We start from the raw sequence: 10,286 nt of genomic DNA on the forward strand, positions 1-10,286 counted from the left end.
TATTTTTAAATAAAAAATGTTACTTTTAAAAATCATATTTATATTAAAACTATTTTCATTTCTACAAAAAATCACATTCTTTCCTTTTCAAAAAAATAACGGCTGACAAATTCCGGAATTTGTCGGCCAAAAATAAAAGGTTTTGCAGGTTGAACGGATGTCACAGACTTCTTAGTTTAGGTAGTTGATACTAGCCAAAGTCTTCTATCGGTAGTCCCCCCCCCCATCAAGTAGACCATGTTAAATAGTTCAGATTGCACATATCTCCTGTGTTCATTCGTTTTCCTCTTCATGATTTGTTGATCATGTCCCTCTTCTCCAAATACTAATCGATGTTAGATACCGGTGTAGCGTTGTTCCCATATTGTATCGAGCGACGTGGATCCCACACATACAATACCCTAAAACGGGTGGCCTGTGTTACGGTGTGGTACGAAGCATTATACTAATATTCAACCCTCGCAATCCATTTGGCCCATAACTTTGGCATATCCGATACAAAACAAAGCAGGATGTGGCCATCGATCTAGGGATGATATGTGGTGCTTCTCTTAAGGAATGTCTCTTGCAACTTGAATAGCTCTTTCTAGAAATGGTCAAGGAACATCTTGCTCCTATCCAAAACAATCGATTTCAGTACTTCGTGCAAATGGACTACTTCTAGGATAAACAACTTCGTGACTGAGATCGCAATGTAGAGATGTCGTAAGAGAATGAAATGTGCATACTTACTCAGGTGATCCCGGACCACCATGATCATCGTGAACCCTCCTGACTGTGGTAACCTATCGATAAAATCCATCGTCACTTCTTCTCAAACCTTCCCCGATGATGTTAATGGTTGAAATAACCCTCCTAGTGTCGTGGTCATATACTTGTGTCGCTAACGCATATCGTATTTTGCCACCATGTCCTCCATGTCTATGTGCATCCCTAACCAATAAAGCTCTGTCGTCAAATAATTGCAAGTCTGGTGCACCCCTGAGTGTCCTCTGATCTCACTTTCATGAAACTTTTGTAATAATCTAAGAATATACTCCGACATCTTGGGTAGCACGAATCGCCCCTTGTGGAGCAGTTGTTTCCCCCTCAATGCATATATTGAATGACTGTTCGGATCTTGTAGTAACTCGACCCTTATTTTCTTCAGCTCCTCACTCAAGGCTTCCCAATCTCGGACCAAAGGTACTGATAAGGCTGTTAGTTGGAGTTCCTCCATTCTTGACAGTCCGTCGACTGACTTGTTCTTCAGTCGTAGCCGGTACTGAATCTCGAAACCATACCCCAGTAGCTTAGATAGTCATCTCTGATGTTCCCCAGTCATCATCCGCTGCTCCAAAATATAATTTAAACTCTCCTGATCTATCCTAACAAAAAAAATGTCGTCTCAACTGGCAGGGTCGTCATTTCTGACTGGTCAAGACAATCGCCATCAATTCCTGTTCGTAGACTACTTTAGCCTCTCTCTGGCCATAAAAACATGGCTGAAGTAGGCAATCAGTTGTTGGTCCTACATGAGCACTGCTCCTAATCCGTACCCTGACATATATGTTTCCACCACAAATGGTTTACTGAAACATGGAAGCGCTAATATCGGGATGCTTGTCATGGCCCTCTTCAAATGTTCAAATGTTTGTGTTGCTGCTACCTCCCATTTGAAATTGTCTTTCTTCAACTGCTCCGTCAGTGATCATGTCATCGTGTCATATCCTCTCACAAACTTCTGATAGTAGCCGGTTAGACCCAGGATCAACTCCTTCAAACTCCCTAGTAAGGGTCAATCAGTTATAGCCTCGATCTTGGACTAATCCACAGCTACCCTCGTTTTGATCACCACATGTCATAGGTATTCCGCCTGAAATTGTGCAAAAGACCATTTCTTCCAAGTTGGCATACAAGTGGTGCTCCCTCAACGTCTCCAGGACTATCCTTACGTGTCTCACGTGCTCTGTCTCTGTACGATTGTCTCTATACGACTGTAATCCAGAATGTCATCAAAGAAAACCATGATAAATTTACGGATGAAAGGTTGAAAAATCCTATTCATGAGATTGAAATGTCACAGGGAATTAGTGAGGCCAAACGACAACTCTAATAACTCATCATGTCCTTCATGTGTCTTGAACCTTGTCTTGTGCACATCCATCGGATTCATCTTGATCTGGTGGTATCCCAACTTAAGATCAATTTTTAAAAAAATGACTTCCCCATAAAGCTCATCCAATAACTCATCAATCATGAGAATAAAAAACTTGTCCAATACTATCATCTTGTTTAAAGTTTGGTAGTCCACGCAGAATCTCCAACTTTCATCTTTTCTTCACCAACAAAACGGGACTAGAAAACGTTCTCACACTAGGCCTGATAATCCCGACCTCGAGCAGCTATCGGATCAGTTTCTCTATTGCATCCTTCTAAATTTGGGGGTGCATGTATGGTCTGACATTAATGGGGAAAAGACCCTCATTTATTGTAATAGCGTGCTCATGCTCCCTCGGGGCAGGTAACCCGCTTGGCTGTTGGAAGACATCAATAAACAGTTGTAAGAGTTGTTAAACCCCTTCAGAAAACTCTACCAACTCTGAATCTCAAATCACTTCAATGCTCTGCAACTCTACCAAATAGTCTAGTTATGTTCCTCAAATCGAATTGACCATGGTTTTGAGCAACATCATTTTACATAAACTAGCATCTCCTCCCAGCATCATCTTTCTACCCTAAACTTGGAACTCTATCGTCAGGGACTTACGTTCCACCTTCAACTCCCCAAGCATTTGTAGTCACTTGACACTTCATCCCTAAAAACACATTTGTGCTACCCAAATCTAAGGGAAATCCTCCACCATTTATAGGTCATATAACGTCATAATCAACCCCTTTCAAATTCCCTAACTTTTCTTCATCTTCCCTGTCACTATCATGACGTTGAAGCTCTGTGTAGTCACCAGCTCAAACCTAGCTTCTCCACGACCTGATTTAAGAAAAAGTTATGTGTGGCCCCACTATCTACCAACATTAAAATCGATTGTTCCCTAATCCACCCCCTCACCTTCATGGTGTGATTCGGGGTAAATCCTACCACCAAATTGAAGGACACCTTCACCGCATCCAAATGCAAATGTTCCTCCTCTGATTCCTTGCTCTTCATATCCTTCTCTTGAACAAAAAGAATCTGAAGGGAGTGCTACTTGTAAGGATGGCCTGGGGCATATTTCTCGTCACAACGGTAACAAAAACCATTTGCTCTTTTATCCTGCACTCTGCATTTGTGAAACTCTTAAAATTACCCCTCCAGGATGGGTCCATGTATTCTTCTCCTTCAGCGTCTCTTTTTGAAATGAAATTGTTTGGTTTCTCGTTGTCGTGATTGTCGCGGTGCTCTTATAAAATACTCCAGTATTGTCGCATTTGCTGTTCTTTTTCACTTGTTTCTTATCCTCTATCATCTAGGCAAGCTCTATCATTTTCCTCAATCCTCGCGACCTCAAGGCCCGAATGGCTGCTTGCATGTCGGACTATAGGCCTTTCAAAAAGTTTCTTTCCAGTCCTGCTGCAGAAATCCCCCTAAACCTCCCTAACAAGAGCTTAACTTCTCTCGGTATTTCGTAATTGTCCCCCCCTGAGTCAGAGCTTGCTCGTGTAGTCTCCTTCCCGAATAGGTTAGAAACGCTCCAAAAAAGCAATCCTTAAACTCCTCCCATGAGTGCATCAGATATCTTGCCTCCATCCCTTAAACCGCGCTAAAATTTTCCCCTCCGAGCATAATCCCGCTGCCATGAGCTTCTATTCCTTAGTTAACACATTAGTTGCGAATTATCGCTTCACCTGATACACCCACCCATGTGCATCCTCCCCTTCTAAGATTGGCATCTTTAGTTTTCTGACTCTTGCAACTTCACCCCAACCTCCTCTTCCTCCAGTATTTCCCCCCATGTATCTAGGGGGAACTCCTTCCATCGGTAATATGCACACCCAACTCCTGATTCCCTCCTTCCTTCATCGTACACTTTCGTGCCCCTTACACCATCACTCCAATTTTTGGCCCATCCTCCATCAAAAATCTCAACTCCCCCTCCACTTGGAGTCCTAGGGGGATGTTCTTGTTGGTAGATGATATCTTTTTCGTCGTCTTCTCGTTCGATCTCCTTCTATTTTGACCTGACCAAAGATTCCTTGATAAACCCTTGATTAGGATTTACAACTGGCGCAATCGGCACGGCCTTAGACTGCATCTCCATGAGTTTTTTCATAATCTTCGGCATTTCTCCCATGCTCTAAAATTTATCCTCCATTCAACTTTCAATTGAAGAAAAAATGTTCTCCATGTTTATGATCCTCTCTTCCATTCCCGGTCTGATTTGCCCTACTTCTCTTTCTAGCACATCCACTTTCTTTGCTACCATACAACCAAGTTCTAGGCTCTGATGCCAATTTAATATGCTCCGGAACCAAAAATTAGCAAGCAACAATGACGAAACGGCAATAGATAGATGGAAACAACTCAAATAAGGGCTGCCCTTAAGAAATACAAATGAAAACAAGCAGATACAAAGATGATCTACCTTTCGAGAGGTAGATCGGCTCTCCCACAAGTCTAGACGTCACTAGTAACACCATAAGAAGAAGAAAACATAGGGCGCTGTAAAAACATGCATAAAGAAAAACAAACCCTGGGTTATTCCGCTTAATAGAATCCTTCGTCATCATTTAAAACTTTCTTCCAAACTTTCTCTCAAAACTCCTTTAATTTCTCCTGCTTGAGCAGGTGATTAAGGCCCTCGTGAACCACACCTGCTCCCTGCCTTCTTCGGCCCGACAAACTGCCGCCCCGCTCCTTGCGGAAAACATCGGCCCGCCTATTGTTGTCGTGAGCCGGTTGGGCGGCACTTGATCGGTCCCTCCTAAATCAGTTCACCTACAGGTGTAACATTGAAATAGAAAAATTTTTATCAAACCATAAAATTTGTGTTCTCAGTCATTTGATCTCTTGTCATTGCTTTGTGGCGGTTCATCATATTCGCTTTTGGTTAGCGCTTCTCTATAAAAGTTAGGTTCTTTTCATAAAACTAGTAATAGAAAGAGGGTCGATGAGGAAAATGAAAGCTAGAAATTAGGAAGGGTTGATGACTCCCAACGTGTTGGGATTTGAAAAACCAATAAAGCATTCATGTGACATTTTAATATACTTTAGATCATGAGCAAAGAAAATAAGGTGAAGATAGATGAAAGTTCTCTTGATAATCTAGCCATGCTTAGCAGACGAGAATTTGAAGAAAACAACCACAAAAGGTGTGTAGCTTACGCTGAAGCCTTTGTTCGAGACAAAAAGACAAAATAAATTTTATCAAAAACAGATTTTACTTGTTTCACATGTATAAAGGTGCATCCAATAAAACACATATGAATGAGTTCACCTATATTATTTGATGATTGAAAATATTGATGTGATTACTACTTATGAGTATCAAGTTCCATTGTTATTGTTCCATTCACCTTTCTTTTACAAAGGTTTCCGCAACACCATAACACCATATTTATAATCAACAAAAAGATCTTAAAAATTAGCTTCTATCAAGATATGCAATTTTCATACTTGAGGGACTAGATGGTAACAAACCAAGTAATAATTGCAGTAACAAGCCTTGTGACACATTAAAATACATTATTGGAGTCAATTGCAAGAAAAAAGAGCATATTAAAAGAAATTATCGTGCATTGAAAAAGAAAGGAGCAAAAATGACAACCATAATGAGAAAAATACATTATATGTATTGCCAATTAGTTTGGTTCAAATAATAATGATCCTTGGTTGGTAAATGTTGGAGGCAGTCGAAAAATCAGCAAATTTTGGATTCAATTTTTTCATACTATATGTGGCCTGATAAAGATCCTTCTTCGCCATCGTTTAACGTAATTATAGCTAAATCTTTTGCAAGAACTTTGGACTGTTTCATGTTTGGCCAAAACTTTGTTCTATCCTGCACCTCAAGTTTAACAAGCTCTGCTCAGACTGCAAGCTATCGCTTCCACTTGTGTCAATATATTTAAGTAATCTCAATCTGCTTTGCTACACTACTATTGATAAAAAATCCCATTCGTCTATTAACATTATCAGTTTATACATGATATCTAAGTTTCAAGCCGCATCCTTTATCTCAATCAATTTTCTTCTTTCTCATCCTCGACTGAGAATAACAACAATATTCAATTATTTTTTCTTATAACAAAGTAATTTTAGTACAAAATTAAATAGTACTGAGATTGATAGCCTGAGAATGACTCACTGTTAGTGTGTTCCCATAAATTTTGTCAGTGATAGACTCTGGCGCAGGTTGTCCGCTGTTGTAATTAAACTGATAAAATAAAAGTATTAGCAATGATTGAAATGAGAGAGAAGAAAATTGAAATTTTGGAAGAGTAGAAGTTTTTCGATCCTCTAAAGCTAAAATGCAGAAACCGGTTGCAAAGCAGCAAAATTTCAGTTATCAGAATCCTTTTGGTCGACAATGAGACCTAAAATCAATATATCACAGTAAACCTCATTTAGAGAGGACAAAGTTGAGCAGCAGGCGGGAAATCACCTTTATGCCCCAATCATAGTCTGGGCCACCAGGATTGTGGCTTGCGCTCATTATAAATCCTCCATTGGCCTGCCAGAACGTTAAATTAAAACTTAAAAACAAAGGGAAATTTACAAACTTATCACACAATTCTTATGAAATTACATGTTTCACACCTAAACTTTCATATTTACATACATAGCACATTGGTGCTTTAAACATATGAATGATAAGATGTATTTCACTTTTAAAAAGTAATAACAGTGCTATTTTTATGTGATATTAAAATTTTGTGTGCTGAATGTGCAAATACGAAAGCTTAGGTATAAAATATGTAAATGCATTAGAAATTTGTGCTATGTATGTAAATGCCCCAACAAAAAGAAACTTATGATTTCCTTTACAGTATCAAGAATGCAGGGAATGATACCTTATGCTTTCGAATCACTGCAGAAACAGCTGGGGTTGATAAAATGCCATCCCTAGTTTAGTATAGAAACATTAGCCTTTCTTTTCAATTTAGGAAAAAAAAAATGTATAGCTGTCCTGCTGAGAAATGCAGAAAGAAAACACAACGTGCATGTGAAAATCACTGGTTGATGGTAAAGCTTTTAACTATTGTATAATTAATACAATGGAGAATCAAAGAATGTAATACAAAATAAAACCAACAAACATAAACTTTTTTTAAGCATAGAAACATCCAACGAAGCTAACCGGAGATATCATCTTTTAAAATAGCAGCACTAATTTGATGTCAGTATATGAATGGGAATGGCAGTATAATGCAATTGGTGATTATGATGAAAAGTTCAGAACATGTTTGGATATAGACTATAGAGAGGTAAGTATTGGTGGATGGTAAAGGATGTATTACTTAGAGGTCATTTGGAATCATTTTTCTGTTTTTTTTTATTTTTTGTTGGTTCGTCTTGTTTTGTTTGTAAGAGTGGATACCATGGTTGATAAAATCTAGGAGGAGCAAATGTGGCTGATGAATTGGTGGATGCAGGCAGTGAGATTGGGAGGCTTGGTGGAACCTAGAGCCGTAGCAAAAAACTCAGGGCTTTCTGGCACCATTGGACTTAGAGAGTGTTGTGGTATACAGAAAATAGAAGAACGATCTTTGACGAAGCAAAAAAAAAAAAAAATAGAACGAAAAAATTCTAAACTCGGGGCTTTCTGGCACCATTGAACTTAGAGAGTGTTGTGGTATACAGAAAAATAGAAGAACGATCTTTAACGAAACAAAAAAAAAATAGAACGAGAAAATTTACTCTATAAAACAGTAACACAGCGGAACACAAAGATTTACATGGTTCGGCGAATTGACTACGTTTACGAAGTTGTAGAGAATTTTACTATTTGAGGAATTTACACCATTCGATCGTCTCGACTTACAAGAGGGATCTCTCACTTCCTTGTTCTCTCTTCTTCTCTCTCTACACCGAGATACACCGAAGAAGATAAACTTACAAAAGAAATAAACTCAATTTCTCTTCTGCCACAAGCCATCAAGGCCAAGGGAGAACAATCTTCTTCTTCTTTCTTCTTCCTCTACCGCAAGCCAAAGCCAAAAACGTCGAAGAAGAAGCATTGGAGAGTGATACTTGTGATTCCTCCTCTCGTTCGAACCACACAAGCGAAAGCAGCCGATCAAACGTCGAAGAACAGTTATATCACCTTTTTTTTTTTGGTTAAACCGGGCTCCACTTAACAGAGAGGAAGCAAAAAGGCATCTTCTTCACTGCCGTTATGTTTCGGAGATACAACAGAAGAACTGACATGGAAGATCAAGAGACTTCCTAGATGGCGAGAAAGATGAGAGATTATGTTTAGTCAAAGGAGGATATCGGGAAAGACATCGGACGGACTGGTAGGAATGAAAAACATGTTTAAAAATGATAAACAAATAGATTTTAATTGTTTTTTGTGTTTTTAAGAAAATAAATATAGATATATTTGGAATGAGGATAATATAAAAACTAACAAAAATAAGTAAGCAAACATTTTTTATTTTATTTGTTAAAAACAAAAATGTATTCCAAACAAACCCTTAGATTCTAAGAACCTATGCAATATTATTAGTCTTATATAAAATAATGGGATGTCTGCACGAAAAATAACTTTGCACGGCATAAACGATACTCTCACACAATGCGAATTCCTAGTAAAAATATCATAACTAGATAAACCTTATATTTATCCATGTAATATGCATAAAAGAGATGGTCAAATACTTTGGATAGACTAGTAATACTTTTACAAAAAGAGAAAGTGATGTATTCGAAGTATGTGGTTTAGTCTTAGTCACATTACCCCCAGTGACAAACGGTTCGGGCAATAGTATATAAGGAAATATTAACTTGAGATTATGAAAATGAATTTGAAGAAATAAATATTAACTTATAGATTTTTTAGTTCTGATGAGCATTGGAAATCATTAGCGAATTACAACCTCTTTCGTTTTGTGTGGTGATTCCATTATGGCAAAGTTGCTCCAAATTAAATTAATTTCAAGACATAGAAAATTTGTTGAATCACTACTTCGTTGGGATAAAGTCCTGTGAAGGAAGACAAAGACTCACTAGCCAAGGAACCCAAACATTTTCATCATTCCCAAAGATCTTCTTCACCAATTTTTTCAGCTATGCTCAGGCTCAACCATCAGATAAAAAAATAGTGATATATATATATATATATATATATATATGGTAGATACTGAGAAAGGGAAAAATAATGAAATATAGCTAGAACAAGAGATTAGAGATCCAAAGATTTTGCTCAGTTTAGTTATATTTCAAGCGTAGATAATTGGATCATGGTTAAAATTGAAGGCATGTAACAATTTTATTAGCATCATTAAAAAGGAGTTTCCTGAAAAAACTTCTTTAAGAGAATAATGAAGACCATAGATTGACCCAAAAAAGAACTGTTTAGCTTTGAGTTGAAGAAGATGCATAGAAGAGTAACTCCATGTCCATATGAGAAATTAATGGAAATTAGAAAAAAATGATTGACGGAATTGTTTGGTAGAAGAATTTTTTTAATGAAATCCTGAAAATTAAAAGGACGTCAAATAAATGAGGAAGTGGTTTGTTAAAATATTTAGGAACAAAAGAGGAATCCGATAATATGATATTTATAAGATAATCAAAGCTAAATATGACAATATATTATCATAAAAGCATTTGTATGAGATGATTTCCCATTTTTAGGACTCTGTGTGATTTGATTTATGTTATTCTTATTTAGGTCTTTTTATTTTGTTGTTCTATTTTGCAGTACCCTTTTTGTGGAATTACGCTCTTCATTATTATTTACTTTAATTCTATCTAATATTTGCTATATTTAAGTCATAATATAAAAAGGGTAATTCCTTAATTATTGGTATTTATGTTTATTCCATAATTATAGGAATTACTTTATTGTAGGAAGATTTCTTTCCTCTTTTTATTTCTCTTGTACTCACCTATTTATAAATGAATTATCTATGTATTCAAGTGAGAAAAGCATTATTATTCAAAATTTACATGGTATCAGAGTCATAATCATCGAAGGAAAGCTTCTCCCGCTCGGCTTGATCACGGCCTTCTCTCCCGCGATCATTTTTTTCCCGGGCGCTGCTCCTGCGCCTGCTCTCTCCGCTACTCTCGTCTGCTCTCTCCCGCGATCGTTTTTCCCGATCGTCCAAGCGCCAGTTCCAGCGCCTGTTCGGACCCGCGC

At 37.7% G+C, this 10,286-nt stretch overlaps 1 protein-coding gene across 1 annotated transcript in view; it reads right to left on the reverse strand.

The window, feature by feature from the left end:
• Window positions 1-1,781: 1,781 nt before the first annotated feature.
• LOC110020394 (phosphoglucomutase, chloroplastic-like) overlaps window positions 1,782-10,286 on the reverse strand; it is a 16,256-nt gene continuing 7,751 nt past the window's right edge. The window contains exons 6-9 of the mRNA XM_020718482.1: window positions 6,991-7,042; window positions 6,582-6,650; window positions 6,285-6,353; window positions 1,782-1,976 (exon numbers count right to left, since the gene is read on the reverse strand). Of these exons, the coding sequence (XP_020574141.1) occupies window positions 1,782-1,976; window positions 6,285-6,353; window positions 6,582-6,650; window positions 6,991-7,042 (385 nt within the window). The remainder of the gene's footprint in view (window positions 1,977-6,284; window positions 6,354-6,581; window positions 6,651-6,990; window positions 7,043-10,286) is intronic.

This window comes from Phalaenopsis equestris, unplaced genomic scaffold, assembly GCF_001263595.1.
Source record: "Phalaenopsis equestris unplaced genomic scaffold, ASM126359v1 Scaffold000096, whole genome shotgun sequence".
Taxonomy (NCBI): domain Eukaryota; kingdom Viridiplantae; phylum Streptophyta; class Magnoliopsida; order Asparagales; family Orchidaceae; genus Phalaenopsis; species Phalaenopsis equestris.